This window comes from Carex rostrata, chromosome 19 (genome assembly GCF_964058835.1).
Source record: "Carex rostrata chromosome 19, lpCarRost1.2, whole genome shotgun sequence".
Taxonomy (NCBI): domain Eukaryota; kingdom Viridiplantae; phylum Streptophyta; class Magnoliopsida; order Poales; family Cyperaceae; genus Carex; species Carex rostrata.
The window spans coordinates 822,815-839,672 of NC_135936.1; the positions used below are offsets into that span (position 1 = coordinate 822,815).

Here is a 16,858-nt window from a genome sequence, read left to right on the forward strand (position 1 = left end):
TAATGGACTCGATCATTTTTCTAGGTGATCAAGAAAATACACTCACAGAAAAATACAACATTTGAATCTTTTGAGAGGTTTAGCCTAGTCCATTTGTTGTTTGTGCTTAAACTTCAATTATCCTTCCAATAACCTCTAATTCACTTCACCTAAATTGATCAGCGTTAAAATTAGTGTGATAGTCAGTGAGCGTCTTGACTTAGCGCTCTTGTTGCTCGCCTACTTGAGCCGTGTATGCTCCTTTCTTTGCTTGAGCCGTGTGTTCTCCTTTATGTTCTTTGGGCCGTTGGAGTGTGATCTCGCCGGTTCCAACTTGTATTCATTTTTTCATTGGGTAAAAAAAAAAGCGCGTCCAGTTTAGATCGTGTTGCTCTAGAAATGTGGGTCTTTCAGTTGGTCGAACTCCGTTATCAACTCTTGTGTCAAATTTTTCTAACTCTATTTATTTATTTAACTGTACTTTAAATTCATAATTTCTTGATTCCGTCGAGAAATACACATAAGAACAGTTTTGGACTTTACTATCTGGCTGACAGAGTTTAAAATTGAAAAAGGCATCATATTTACTCACCTCTAAGTGTTGTTAGGGAGAACAATGTGTCCTATTTAATTTAGTTTGATTAGACTGTATACTGAAATATTTTTTACTAAAATTTAGCTAAAAATTTTTTTAGGAAATATCACGACGAGATAAATTCGTCTAAAAAAAGATAAAACTTACGAATACTAATGGTGTGTCCAGAATTAAATTTTGATTAAAAAAAAGAAAGCAGCTAACAGTCCTCCAACTCCAGTCTCTCAAAAATTTCCGGATATTTTCAACTAATTATGTAAACAACAATACTAAATCCTGTAAATATTAATATTAAATCCTGTAAACTAATTCAACAAATCCTGTCAATATAAAAACGCGTGACAGCTGTTGAAAACGCGTGACAGCTGTTGAAAACGCGTGACAGCTGTTGAAAATGCGTGACAGCTGTTGAAAACGCGTGACAGCTGTTGGGGACCACCTTCTGTGAACATACACATAGTATCCTGTAAACATACACATATTATACTTGAAATTATGGCAGTTGAAATTATTAAAAGTGCATCAGAACTAAGTTAAAAAGGGAAGACTTTTATACACGGAGATTTTTGAAGAATTTGACTTGGGAAGGCGTTACCTTTTCTCTAAAAAAAAATCCGAGTATGTTTAATAAAAACTTAAAATAAAAAGTTAGGGCTATTTCCTATTTGTAAGATGTTTGTCTAACAATTAACCGAATTGTAAAATATATTGTTGGTTGGGGTTTGGGGATAAGTCATGTGTGATTGGTTGAATTTTAATCAATGCAGTCAATATCGGCTGTCTAATGTATCTACCTAACTAATTTAAATATTTCATTTGTAAGAAGAAAGCATATCTTCTAGCTTTCTATTTTTCGATGGGGTTGTCACCTACCGGAAGGTATTGCGAGTCATTGGCATTTATAATCCCCCTAAAATGAGTAGTATTAATCTGGATTAACGATTATTGTGAACTTTGTTAAATAAAACAAAGGACTATTCCAGACTTACTATTCTGCATTTGGATATATATGTTTGAATTAGCAACTAGGCACTTCTCTGCTTATTTTTTTGTGAGTTAGTATAATATTTTAGTAATCCAATTAAAAGTTGGATTAGTGACTATTTTTAATTTTGATGAGTTAACTCGTTATTTTCACTATCTAAGCATCCCTTAATCATTTTTTGTGTAGTTCTTAACTTGCTCTACGTATCTTTCACCTGTATTGAATTATTAATTGTTAGACGAAATATTTATTTCAAAAATTTATGGCCAGTAAAAAAATTAAGAAAACGTTGGAGAAATTAACAGAAGATTTTTCTTTAAAATAAGGCTAGTAAAGTCCGTTTAATTAATATAAAATTAACTTACATGGAGAAATTAATTAAGACAAGTTGCACACAGAGCGTTTTTATGATGAATTGGTCCTGTTTCGTACGAGATTTTTCGCGTATAATATAAACATTGAGTAATTTTAATCCATAAATGTATATTTGATATATTTGTATCCTGCAGTTTTCTTTTTTCACATGTATATATTTTGATATTGCAAATATGAGCAAAACTAGGGTGTGTTGTACGTGCTCATCAAAAAAGCTTGTTGAGCACAACTTTATAAGTCCATTAGAATGGCTTTGAATAACGAATTCAAACCATTGAAATTCATCTACTTCATGTGTGATATATGCACATGTAAAATTTTGAATATTTCAAATTAATTTAGTACAAGATCAAGTGGTAAAAAAATGATGAAAATAAATGCATAAAATAACTTATAAAAGTTCTTTTTTTAACACTTGACTTTGTACTAAATAAATTCAAAACTTTCAAATTATGCGTGTATATGCATTACTCACGAAGTAAATGGATTTCAACGGTTTGAATTCATCGTTTGAAGCAATTTCGGTAGACTTTTAGAAATGTGCTCACCAAATCTCTTGATGAGCACAACACACCCTAACTTTGCTCTGCAAATATATATTTAAAAAAGAATGAGGCTATGGTGCTTTGCATATTAGTTCATGATATGTATATATTCAATAAAAAACAACGATATTCAATAAATCTAAAAAAATAGTAAAAAAATTTCAAAAAAATGTAAAATTTGGTCTCCAAACAAATATTTCGGATCGACCGTTAGGATTTTGAAAACTTGAATATTGAGCCGTAGCACTGTAGCCCTCTATGCAACCCATAGCACCGTAGCCAAATCCTATATATATATATATAGAGAGAGAGAGAGAGAGAGAGAGAGAGGAGGGTTCCAATGCCTCATTTTTTTCATACCTCATATTTAATATTTTCGTTTTCAAAGTCCAAATTGTCGATCCGAACCATTCAACAAAATATTTATACTAAAATATGCATGGAGATGAAATTTTATATTTTTTTGGAATTGTTTTGCTATTTTTTAAGATAGGTACAAAATCACTGTTTTTGAACCGTTCAAAAAACAGTGATTTTCTATCCATCTTAAAAAATAGCAAAACAATTCCAAAAAATATAAAATTTCATCCCTAACCATATTTTAGTATGGATATCATGTTGAACGGTTCGGATCGACAATTTAGACTTTGAATATGAAGAAAATGAAGATATAAAATATGAGGTATGATGAGGTATAAAAAAACATGAGACACTGGAACCCTCCTCATATATATATATAGGACTTGGCTACGGTGCTATGGGTTGCATAGAGGCCTCCCGTGCTACGGCTCAATATTTGAAAATTCAAATAGGTCCCGTGCTACGGTGATCTTCATATGAAAATATCTTCATACATAAAAATTCAAATTATATATCTTCATTTTGAAAATTCAAATAGTCAATCTGAACCGTTCAACATGATCTTCATATGAAAATATGCCAGGAGATCAAATTTTATATTTTTTAGGTAGTAAAAAATTTCTGCTTTTGGATTAAAAATAATAAAAATAGTAAAAGATTTAAAATAATATATATATAATTTGATCTCATAGTACGTTTTTATATAAAAATTATATCAAACAGTTTAGATCAACAATCTGAACTTTAAAAATAAAAATATGAATTCATAATACGAATTAACTCACACTTTGCAAATTACCATAGTCTCACTCTAAAAATAATATTTGCTTTTCCCTTCTTTTATTCCCCAGATCTATTTTCACGTGCTTTTAACCATGCAAGGCGCAAGCTCAATGATGTTCTTGTTTAGCCATTGCTGATCCTTATGCCTCTTAACAAACATATCTATCAGTACTTTTTTTAGCAAAGAATTTTCCATACCTCCTTCCGTCATTTGTATTTTGATAAAATTTATGAATTTTTGGTTTTATTTATTAGATGTCAGAAGATTTCCAGGTCTGTTAATTAATATAATAGAGACAATTCTTCTGACAAAATTAATCTAAGACTAGTTAAAAAAGATTAGCAGGGAGATCCAAAGTGTCATTTTTGTTCTGCCATTGAAACCAGAAATTACATATTTTTAAATTGCTCTTTTACCCAACAAGTATGGTTTTGATCATTAGAAAAAAAGTCAAGATATATATAATGAGTACATGAGAAACTGGTGCCGATATCATTGAATTTTCTCTAACTCTTTCAGCTACTGACAGGACAGAGTCCTGATAATATATAGTGTTCTTTGTTAGATATTATGGAAATATAGAAATGACATTTGCTTCAACCAAAGTCCTATAAAATCAGCAAGCTAGAAATTATATCATTTTGCTTATAATATCTTTGGTGACATATTGGATAAATAATGTGAAGAAGAAAGTGAAGAATGCAATAGCTTTGTGGCTCATTGACACAGTGGATGCTATCCCTCTGCAAACCCTGGGCCCCCCCTGATGAAGCAATGCCAAAAATACTCGGGACTGATGACTTAACTGCTGACGTTGCATATATGGATATATGGGCCTAATATATGATAGGCCTCTCAGCCTGTCATATACGGATATATGGATATATGGGCCTAATATATGATAGGCCTCTCAGCCTGTCATATACGGATATATGGATATATGGGCCTAATATATGATAGGCCTCTCAGCCTGTCATATACGGATATATGGATATATAGGCCTCTCAACATATACACACAGTCTAAATAGTCTTTCGACAAAATTTTCCTCTGCTCCAGCCTCCAGAGTGTCATATTCAAATTACATTATGCCCATATAATTTTATCCATTTTGGGCCCAATTTGTCTCTTTGATTCGCTTTCGTCAAGGCGAACACAAAAAGAAACATCGATCTATCCTTTCAATTCGTTTCGCTTTTTCTTAAACTAGGTAGGAAATAATATATGAACATGTGTAGTTCTCTATTCATCTTACGAGGTAGCAACTTATTAATCTAGTATAAAGTTAAATAAAATTGTATATGCATATATTCATACTTTTTATTGTATGAGATAAAAACAAATTAAAGCAAAGTACTTAAAAAAAAATAAAAAAATAAAGCAAAGGATGTCTAAAGCAAGGTTGCGCAATACATAAAAAGTGGTGTGGCTTAAAAGGGGTGTAAGAATATAGCTAATTCAAATCACATATCACTGACTTTTGACCAAGCACTTGGTCTGATGGCACACCAACTTTCATATATTAGAGATTCCTTCTCAAACTTTGCCTCAAATTAACCAACAGTACATCCAACCAATTTAAAGTCTTTTCGGCAATGGAGTCTTTAGATGTTCACTTTAATCATAAACAAACTGAAGCAGATGTGATAGAGTATATATTTCACTTTATACTCACTATATACGAAGTACGGACTAATAATTTCTCTTGTGTTGATTAAATTAATGATATGTATATACGAAGCCATATATAGTCTGTCAGAAACATAACCATTAAACAAATTGTTTCTTACTTTCTTTTATCATTCGTACTCGTATTGGTTAATAATGTAAAATCAACACTAATAATAAAAAAAATTAACTAAAACTAAAATACTCAATGCACAGACTATGCTTAAGAGATGTAACCAGAGGCGGAACTAGAAAATTTTGATGGAGGTAGCTAAAAATTAAAATACACAATTGTAATAAGTGGGATATGAACTTAAAACCTCTCAACTATAAAATAGAGTTTTAATCACTAGGCTACAGCTGAACAATTATCATTTATTGATGGTAGCTAGACTATATAAAAAGTTTTAAAAAAATAAAATTCAATTAAATTTCTACACATAATTAAAAATTTATGATAATTGATTCCCTCCTATTTAATGATTAATTTGCATAAAAAATTAATAAACAAATGATTTGGCTGAAGAGTTTTGGATATTGCCCACCTTAATGCCTTTATGACATTTCATCTAGTGAGCTTTGTCTCTAAAAGAGGCAGCAGCATTCTTCTTTTTTTGTTTTCATTCTTCAAGGTTAACTTTAACTAAAGCTTCCATTCCCAAAAAAGACTTTAATTAAAGTTCTTATAGAAGTTTAAGTACATTATCTATAGTGCTCTTGTCAAGGAAGAAACATGTCTTTAATCCTCGGTTTCTTTTTAAACAAGTCCAAAAAACAACCCTGAAAAAGAAGTTTGCAATTGGGTAGTATTCAGGGAATCTAGCTAGGTGACTGGCATGTGGGATCTACATTGTTCAACTAGTAGTCTAGTGTACTACTTGTTGCCATTTTACTTTGCAAGTCTATGTAGAAGAGATGCTAAAAGACCTCAAAATATTTGGAAACCTCCAAATATATTGTATATCTTTGCAAAATCAAAAGCATCTTATATAATGATGTACAGCATAAACATAGTATGCCAGTCTAAAATGAGAAATATTGTAAATGCATGTCTAAAATGAGAAATATTGTATACATGTAACTTGGAAGAACAGATTTTTTTAAGTAAACACCAATTTAATTTGGGGTCTACATAATATTTCTCTGACGAACGGCGTCCAAGATACTTTCTAAGTTGGGATGGACTACACTACTCCATAGAGTAAAATGAGTTGGTCCTCCATGCCGTCATATTTTTATTTTGAAAATCCAAACGACCGATCCGAACCGTTAGATGTGATCTCCGTATTGAAATGTGCTTGGAGACCAAATTTTACATTTTTTGAAATTTTTTTACTATTTATTAAGCATTTTTTAAAATTGCCGATCCGATGGTCCAGAAAATTTTACTGTTCACATCAAAACAGAAATTTTGAAAAATGCTTAATAAATAGTAAAAAAATTCCAAAAAAATGTAAAATTTGGTGCCAAACACATTTCAATATGGAAATCACATTTAATGGTTTGGATTGATCGTTTGGATTTTCAAAATGAAAATACGGCATGAAGTACAAACGCGTTTTACTCCATGGAGTAGCATAACTCATCCCTTTTAAGTTTTGTATAAGAAAGCATAAATTAAATATTTCAATAAAACAACATAAAGTAATACTACCATCTTATCATCGCATAAGCAAAGAGTTTAGGCACTACATAACTCCACCAGCAAACAAATCAAAATAAAGACAAGACGCTCCATAGAAGAAACGTTGGTAATAACCGACATTACATCCATAGCATCAGCATTCAAACCAACAAAAAAAAAAAAAAAGATAAATTAAAGAGTTCAAAATTAAAAAAAGGGACAAAATTAAACTAATAATTATTTTAAGATCCTTCGGTTTCGAATGTTCTCTTTTTTTGACAGAAGCCCCTTTAATTCTCTTATCTTCTTCTCCTTAGACTTCAGCACCTGTAATGCGTAATTAGTTACTGGATTAGACACTAAACCAATCAAGCAAAATAAATCATTCGGATTATGAGATGAGATTTGTAAGTACCAGATTCTCTTGGTGCATTGCACCTAAAGCACTCCATCCTGCTAGCAAAGTTGTGCTCGTTGCAACCAGATCTGACAAGATAATAAAAATAACATTACTTAAAATTAAATACTATGATTATACCAATATATATGTATGCCAATAATATGCATGCATCATCTTACAAAAAAGAAGTATGAAATTGCACATAGACAACCCAAAAATGTTCAAAATTTATATTTCTTTCTGCTCTGTTTTATATGTTCTTTCTTTTGGGCTTAGTATCAAATGTTTCACTCCAACTCTTTGATGGTTATCATGTAAATGGGAGATAAGACTCTTTACTTGTCAGCAGTGCTGGAAAAATTAATAGAGACATTATTTAATACAGGCAAGTGGAATACTTCTTAAATGATTAAAATATGCACTACTACTGATATGTTTCTTTTAGCCGCATATGTTATATCTGACTTCTTTAGGTAATAGATATATTGCTTTCGACTTGCACCAAAGCAGCTTTTAAGAACAAAAAAGCTAGACAGAATGATATACCTCTGGCCTGACACTTAACTCTTATTGAAATACGTTTCTTATAAGGATAACAATTTTGAAGGAGAAGTAAAAAAAAAAAAAAATTGGGTTTTAGGAAAACTAAATTTGAAGAATCACTGCTTCAACATCATAAGACTAGACCATGTGATTTTCCTAAATATTTTGTCTTTCGCTCCATAAGAATAAAACCATAAAGAGAGATCACACAATTAATTTAGTGTTATAATGATAACCTGGTGCAAATCCAGTCACCAGATTTCCATCCAGGCCGGCCGCCGCCGCCTCCGCCACCATTGCCAAACCCAAACCCCCTCGAGCGGGACATGTCGCCATCAAATCCACCATTAACAGAAGATTCCTCCTTGAAGACGCCGCACTTGAAGCAGCTGGAGCGGCTGGCAAAGTTGTGGGCCCCACAGTTGCAGTACCAGTCACCCGGCCGCACATCTGAACCCCCGAAACCACCACCAAAGGAAGACATGCCGCGGACACCTCCAAAATTGGCACCAAAGTCACCACCAGTGCGGGTCTCACCACATCTCTGACACATATCACGCCGGCTAAAGTTGAGGTGCTGGCATGACCGACAGTTCCAGTCTCCCGGCTTCCTGTTCATTTTCTCGATTCTAGTCTTGTTGGTCCCTGCATGTTAATAAATAATAATGTGAAGAAAGTGTGATTGTGGTTGTCATATAGACATATACAGTACAAGTTCACCGTGCAGAGTAGCAGCTACTAACTAATATTGTTTAAAGTATCTAATTCTAGATAATGACCAGGGACAATCTCACTTTATATGTATTTGTAATATGTATAAACTTACGGGGTTTGAATGCAAACTGGCTGTACTACAATACCACTTAATTAAGAAAACGAACTTCAGATGCCTCTAACCATCGATAAAAATCTATGTTACCTAGTGTATCTATATGTGTTAGTAAGTAGGGACTACAAACATGAACAATTAAAGGATGAAGACGCGGATCTAAGAAGACAGACAAAATTAATGACAAAATGCTTATAACCTACATTAGGACAAATATAGGAAAAATTAAAGAAAACATACCCTAATAATTTGTAGTAGTAGTAGTAGTGAAAACTTAGTAACACTGAGGTTTGATTTTGTGAGTCGGTTTGGATCAGGGTTGCTGGGTTTTATAATTGCTTGGAGGTGAGAAAGTGAGAGAGAAATAATCAAATTAAGTTAAAAACAGGAAGAGGGCCCCAGGGAGAATCAAGACTGAAAGAAGGAAAAAAAGGAGAAAGACATTGGGAGGGATGCCCAAAGATGGAAAAAATTATGGGGAATTTGAATACCGCTCTGGGTGGGCGGTACCATCTTTTTAGACTGATGCATCAAGATACATTGATTCTTTTATTTTCGAAATTTGCCCCTAGGCAGATACATTGATTTGAGAGAAGGTGCAAGTGTGAAATATGATGGCTGATCACATAGCAACGCTAGCTGTTTAAATGAAATCCAGCTATGCCTTTCCCCACATCATTAATAAAATTACCTTTGCACGTACCCATCAAATTATTATTTTTTTTTAATTCATGTAAGTCCACTAAAAGGAGCTCAATTGTTGCAATAAGTATATATCATGTAATGCATAAACAGGCGTTATATATGTAATTGTCTTGCAGCGGAAAAATTTATTGATAGACTGATTATATATTAGATATACCAATTAAAAAAAATGTATACAACCTAATAATGGATTAAAACAGTGTTGATAGTAATAGAAATAGATACAAGTTTCCAATATCTTGATTAAATAGGGAACTAGGATATCTTGAGGAGCTAGAGGAGTTAAAAATTTAGGATAAAACTTTTATATGAAATTGATGGGAATGATATGCAAATGCATCTATCAACTGCATTATTGTGGCAACTTTATGCAAAAAATATTCCGATTCCGATTCCAAACTCTCTCTCATACTCTCTCACACTGCCATACACACATCGACCACCTATATATTGCATGATTTCGATTCTCATGTCCCCAAATACATATATTCCAGGGAATGAAATTCAAAATTGTAAGATAAATTATTATGCCCACAATGTACTTGCTGATGTGCAAATAGAAAGCTTGTGGCATAAAGAAATTGGTCTTTCAAAGATGGCTGTAGCATTAAGATAACCTAATATTGCCTTTCATAGTGGGCTATTCTAAATTAAGAAAATCTACAGGAATAGATTAATGGGGTTGAAAAGCCTAAACTAAGCATCTAATTCATAGCATCATTGCTATGGTAAAAAAATTAAAAACAGTGTACTTGGTTAACTAATATTGGCAATTAATTTGACTACAGAAAATAAAAACATGTTAATGTTTTTCTAAGAAAAAATCCTGATTAAAATTCGAAAATATAAGAATGACTAGTTATAACCCTTCAGAACTTTTACAAGAAGCTTCAAATATATCTATATATATCCACCTAATTTGGCATTGGAGGATAGACCCAAAACCAACAATATACATGTTTAGGGTTTAGGACCAGATAATCAATTCAATATTCTAGTATTGCCCCTTTTTTTTATAGCTATAAGCAGTGACTATATTTATTTTTTTAATTTGTACATAGGTTCTCCATCAAATAATTATTTTAAGATCAATTCAGTTTATAAACAATGAAAGGCAAATACGAGGTTTCTATTTGAAAAATTCATTGGGTACTGAAAGCATGTACTTCACATTTTTTTTTATATTGATCCACAAAATTTACTTATCTTTATTTTATGATTGTAATTGGGTTTCATTTCTAGCCTACCCCAACTTGTTTGGGACTAAAGGCTTGGTTGTTGGTTGTATATTGATCCACAAAATGTTGATGTTTTTAAGAACATGATACTTGATGACAGTTTTTTTTTTTTGCCAAGATCTGTGTATAGATAAATGTGTAAACCAAATACATGAATGATATAATTGAGAATCCACTAGAAAGTGAATGAAAGATGAGCCAAAGCAAAGGGGGTTGTTCTCAAAGCAAGATGACCATGAAATGATAGAGATTTGTGATGAATTGTGAACTTCACTTTTCGATATTTTTGCAATTTAATCCTGACAAGGTGTAGTTTTAACATTTCATCTCTCATAAGACTGTTGCTGATCCATCTACCTCAAAAAAATTAAGACTGTTGATTCCCATATATATTAATTAACCAAAGAATTATCCTCAAATATGACTACTTATAGAACAACTAAACCAAATAGACCTGGTTAATTAATTCAAGTCCAGGGAATAAATCAAAACAGAATGCTATTCAAGAACACAAAAGGGAGGGACGAAATGATCTGCAAATTGGTTACTTAGATGAGAGTATATATAAATTGATGACAAAATTGATAACTAATTTAACTTCTTTGCAAAAGAAAAATATTATACCATATGCATAAAAGAAAGTTCATATAACTGGAGTGATTTTACTCAAAATCCAGATTTTGGGGGTTCACAAAAATAAGTACTTTGAACAGTGAGAAAGCCTCCAAGAGAAATTTCTCAAAAGAGAGTGTTAAAGAGGTAACAATGGAGAGTTTCAATAAAGAAAAAAAAAAGGCAATTGAAGTAGTCTCCGAGGCCTCCATTGACCATCTTTTCTCTCTCTATAAATATATCTATATCTCTCTTCCCTCTCTAAATTCATCTCCAGCTTTAGTTATTGTTCTCATCCTGTGGCTTTTATCTCTCAGTGGTTTTGCTTTACACTTTTAAATATCCATCTCATATTTCTCTCTTTTATGCATGGTAAAGTTCTAACTATATAAATAAACATCTCAAAGGAAAAATACCAGAAAAAGAAAAAGAAGAAAGCTTAAATTCAGAACTATAATGTCATGTATCTCTTGAATTCTCTTGGGGGGCGTTAAAGGGCAAACTCTGAATCAAAAAAGTAAAACAAAGCAGGAGCTTAATTATCTAGGCAGTCTCTATATCATTTCATAGCTAGGTTCTTAGCTTAATTCAGTTTGTAACATTGTACAATATGAATGTTGCATTACCTCCATTGTAGTTATATCAATTTATTCTTTTCATTAGGTTATGAGGATATACACAAATCGACCAGTGTAAGATCCACAAAATACAGTGCCGACATCCGGTACGTACTTGACATTGTACGATTATCTTTAGCGTCCATTATCTTCTTTTACAAGTGTTCATGCAATTTCTAACTCTCAAATACTATGATTTTTTTTTTGGATAAAGTACGTTTTGAATTGTTGGAACAGTCGGAACATGGAGCAAGGAAACTATGGTATATAGTTGAGCTATACAGTCACATTATGTTTGAGCATATATAGTTCCTTGAATTCCTAAAAATTATTATATATTTATCATTTAATTGAAAAAAAATAATGATAAAGATACTGAAGGGCCATGAAATTTACAGAGTATAAAGACACAAACTCAATTTGTCATAAATTATTGATGAGTAAATTTCTACAGAGAAAACTACCTTTAAGTGATCTTAAATTTATAATATATGCTTTTGAGGACTTGTGGCTGGCACAACAGCATTCACAAGTATTTGCCTCATTAATACAGGAACAACTTGACATAATTTGGCATGATGGTGTTAATTAAACTAAGCATAGCATATATAGATTGGATGGAAGGATTGGCGCAGTCAGAGGTAAAAAGAAAAAAGAAAAAAGGTTGAGGTAAATTGGATTCTCTTCTAGGGAAATGGTGCCATGCATGACAGAGAACAAAAATCAAAGAGAGTTCAAATGACATAACATGCTTTGATTCTCTGTTTTTACACATCCAATAACTTTTTAGCTTTTCTCTGAACTGAAACCGGTACTATGATGACCACCAGGAAGATTTTGCACTTTAACACCCTGTACTTCTTTGGATTCTGTGAAGCTCCTTGCTAAGAATAAACTATTGGAACATTATGTATAGCAGTATAGGTGCATGCACATTTTAGATAAACGAACTAAACAGGAAAAGCAAGCACCATAACCCACAATATAACACTGCATTAACCCCTTAAACATATATGAATATATCATCAACTAATACACCTCACTACTATCCCAATTCCTCCCAAACAACTCCCCTTAGTCGTTCCTCATAACTTCCTCCAACAGTACTGAGAGAAGAACAGCAGTTTGGGCATATTTGAGGAAATTAATTAACATAGATGACTTGCGTTTGAAAGTACAAGATTTTTAATTTTTTAATGGCCACAATTAACAATTACCACAAATGTTATTTATTAAATGTATGCTTTGACAAGGAAAATTTTAATTTGGATGGGGAATCAAATAGTGGTGTGTGCTGACCTAACCCATTGAAAGGAGACGTTTTATTTCACTCACGTAGAAATTCACACTTATATGGATACCAAACAGTATTAACCAAATTGTTATAATGGCACTATGACAAGCGGCGGACCTAAAGAGGGTAAGAATAGGCAAGTATTTACTTCTGAATTCGAAATTTTCTAGAGAATCACGTGTCGTGCTATGTGGAAGAATGGTCATGGCACGTTAGTCACGCTGTAACTAGTCACGTTTTGTTATGTTTAACTATTTTTTTCATAATTTAGATTAGTTTATTCAAAATTTATTATTCGATCAAGATCTAACAGTCCTTTACATGTGACTCACATGACCATATTGTGATGTGACGTGACCAAATATTTCACGTGACGTATCATGTCTTGTCAAATTTTTGAAAGATGGTCATGTCACGTGAATAGTCACTGCACAGGACACACGAGTCACGGCACATGACCGACAAATGTGTCGTGTCGTGCCGTAATGTATTTTGTCATGTTAGGACTTTTTTAGGTTCCTATTCGCTACTCCGATTCGAAATTGTACTCCTATCAGTATACTAAAATTTTGGATCCGACCTGGCTCTAAATAATAATTTTCATAATTCATCAATCTTTTTATATTTATATTTATTTTAATAAAAGAAGTTAGAGTGACTGGAGGATTAAACATAGAATACTAGCAATTCCCCTTATTTTCTCCGAGAGAATTGCAAATTTGCTCTATAAGTTCATCACCTTTAATTGGTGGTGTGGCCCCAATGACACCCATGCTATGGTGACAATTACCAATTTCTTATAAAATTAGAGTGTTTATGTAGTTAGTGACAAAAAGACATAATTTTGACCAAACATAATCTCAGTAAAAAGAGTTGGCCAGGTAATACAACTTGCCAATTCTGTCAGGTTGAGGAGACTACCAGTTATCTGTTTGTATTGTGCCCTCTTACACAACAATTGTGGTTTTGGATGGGCCAAACCCAACTCCACCACAAAAATTGGCATTCGATACAGGATGTGATCCAATTTGCTAGAACACTTAAAGGAGCTAATCAAACTGCTTTCTTGATCATGTTTAGTGCTTTTTGTTAGACAATTTGGAAGCTCAGGAATGAACTTTGTTTTCAAAATGTCAATAAAAAGTCCTTTAGAACAATGTCTTATTAATCATATCTTTGATTACTTATTGGACAAGGATTATCAAGATTCAAGCTCTGGAACTGGTACTAGCCTGGCTACCGGAAAACATTGAAGCCATCCCACTGCAAGTGTGGAGTCCTGAAGATACACAGATTGTAATCTACCTACCAGTCTACCACCAAGTGCAGATCCAGGGAACCTGACCCTTCTACTTAACTAGCTATATTATGCTGTGCATGTAATAGGATAGTCTTGTGGTTGCCAAAACTATATTAAGCACTTCTTATGTTAGCTAATACTTTTATCTCATATTTTGTGGATCTGTGAACTCAAGGGCAGTAATACTGGTGCATTATATTCTATTTTTGGTTGTAACTGGTGCTGTCGAACAGTTTCTCCAATGAAACGGGCGAAAAGCCTTTAAAAAAAAAAACAAAAAGAATTGCAAATTTGCGGGAACAGGAAAACTGCCAAAAAAAAAAAATGGATATGTTTTATTGAAATGTCGAGTCCTTCTATGTCAATTTTTTACTTCGGTCAAAACCCTAGTTCCTACTGCGAATAAAAATCCAGTTTGGGCTTTACTAGATCATATATCAACAGCCCAACTTTGGCAAGACCAGTGCTCTAACAGAAGCCCATATTTCAGCGTCAACTATTTACACGAATTGCTACAGAGATAATTCGCAGGACAATCAGAATTCTTCAAATATAATCAACATTAACTTGTCAAATTTACCATTTTCTTATTTATTTTATTTAAAAGACAATCATCGAAAGGAAAAGGAGAAATCAATCGGGAATGCAAAATCAACTTCCTAGGAAATAGACGAGAGACAATCGAACAAATATTTAAAATGTTATTACTATAGTTAACAAAGCGAGAGTAATAATTAAATATAATGTAGCAAACTGCGGTACATCCGGAATTCAAAATCAAGAAAAAGGAAATAGATGCAGTACGGCGTACCAGAAAGAAATCTGTAGCAGTCGGAGAAAAGGTGTAAGACGATTGCTCTTTTCTTCTCTTCTTTTATTGTTCTCTTTTTGTAAAGTGGGGAAAATCAATCAGGACTGAATCGGCTAAAAGAGGTGGTTTTGAATTTTAAAACGAAGAAAAGAGAAAAGCAAATGATAGGAATTAGGAAATGACACCAAACTGGAAGTCTCCAGTCTTAAATACAAAATATGCACGCCTTTTCGTTACATTCATTAACTTCTCGTGAAATTGCCCGCTTCGTCTGTGAGTCCTTTCTACTGTTAAGTGTTAACCTCTTTGCAAAATTCTTATATATGCATATCGTATCTCTTGTTTCTTCTAATAATCATGAATGGATTGGGAACAATTTTTAGAACTTGCAAAATCTGATACACTTGGAACCAAAAACCATCAAGAATTTTTTATATATACGTGTAGAATCAATTATATCTGAATGATTTCTCGAATACAAACGGGTCAGGACAGATTTATTAGTGATCGAAGGGGTCAGACTCGATCAGGTTACCTCTAATCGGAAATAAGATTTGACCCATTTAAATAATATTAAATTAGTCCGATCTGACTTGAAATTTTAACATCCTACAAGCAATATATGTTCCAATTAAATCGATGTCATATCTATCAAAAAAGAAAAAAATCGATGTCATATCTATCAAAAAAGAAAAAAATCGATGTCATAGTATTGATTGAGGTTTCGTGTAACGGTAACATAATGATGTTATTTCATGAGTTGAGAGATCTAGAATAGCCACACCAAAATACATCAGTTGCAATAATCAAGAGCATATATGCGCGACCAGAAAAAAGAAAAATAGAATAACTCAACTAATATCATATATAATGCAGTTCCATTTTTTTTTATATGTTACCATCGCGAAATCAAATTCCTAACTAAAATGCCTATTCGGTCGGTGGAAGAGAGATTCCATACATTCCCCAGAAGCACCAATCAATCACAACCAGACACGGAGTAAAAAGGAGAATTTACATGATGCACTGATGAGATACTTAATGATACCTTTGTACATTCAATCAATCCTATAATTTTATTCAAGAACCATCGCCATTAGGAAAATATGGCAAAAACAACTCTTAAATGGCGGAAAAGAAGTTTGCTTATCAATCTCATCCAGCAAATTTATGGTTATGTAGCTGATATATTGATCACACAATTAATAGCATAATTCATTTGGCCGGTCAGTATTTATAATTTTTCTGACTAATTAGTTCTTGAATAATCAATTTTTACTTCCAGCAGACTACCAGCAGAGCTCCAACGAACTTCTGACAAACCATACCAGTCTGAGGAGATCAGCTGCCAGTACCTAACAAATGGAAGTCCGTCGTAACACTCAAGATGTTCTTGGACATTGAGCCAGTAAGGTCCCTTCTGCTTGTTTTCACTTTTAGACCTTTTCCTGGCTTGGTTTATGTTTAACTGTGTAGATGAGGCTGAGTTAACAGCATTGGAAGCTAGGTTGAGACATATTACAAAATTAAAGTGGAAAAATTGGATTGATCCACTGGTAAAATTTCACAACTGAAGCTAACTTAAGAACTGACA

General features: G+C 32.8%; 1 protein-coding gene across 2 annotated transcripts; it reads right to left on the bottom strand.

Annotated features, from left to right (window-relative positions):
* Nucleotides 1-6,933: 6,933 nt before the first annotated feature.
* LOC144571929 (Ran BP2/NZF zinc finger-like superfamily protein) lies at nucleotides 6,934-15,435 on the bottom strand. 2 transcript variants are annotated; one of them, XM_078321323.1, is made up of 4 exons: nucleotides 15,265-15,435; nucleotides 8,095-8,503; nucleotides 7,331-7,401; nucleotides 6,934-7,242 (listed from the first exon to the last, which is right to left on the bottom strand). In XM_078321323.1, exons 2-4 carry the CDS (start codon nucleotides 8,475-8,477, stop codon nucleotides 7,229-7,231), a joined length of 468 nt encoding a protein of 155 aa, XP_078177449.1. In that variant the 5' UTR covers nucleotides 8,478-8,503; nucleotides 15,265-15,435; the 3' UTR covers nucleotides 6,934-7,228. The 2 variants fall into 2 exon arrangements, with proteins under 2 accessions (XP_078177449.1, XP_078177450.1); XM_078321324.1 differs by lacking the exon at nucleotides 15,265-15,435 and having other exon boundaries at nucleotides 6,934-7,237; nucleotides 7,329-7,401; nucleotides 8,095-8,477.
* Between the last annotated feature and the right edge of the window lie 1,423 nt (nucleotides 15,436-16,858).

What these genes read in the sequence shown, in the direction of transcription:
- LOC144571929 (XM_078321323.1), bottom strand. Translation starts at nt 8,477, where the DNA reads ATGAACAGGAAGCCGGGAGACTGGAACTGTCGGTCATGCCAGCACCTC. An exon ending in GGTGACTGGATTTGCACCAG is followed by an intron (nt 7,402 to 8,094) that starts GTTATCATTATA and finishes TTATCTTGTCAG; the next exon opens with ATCTGGTTGCAACGAGCACA.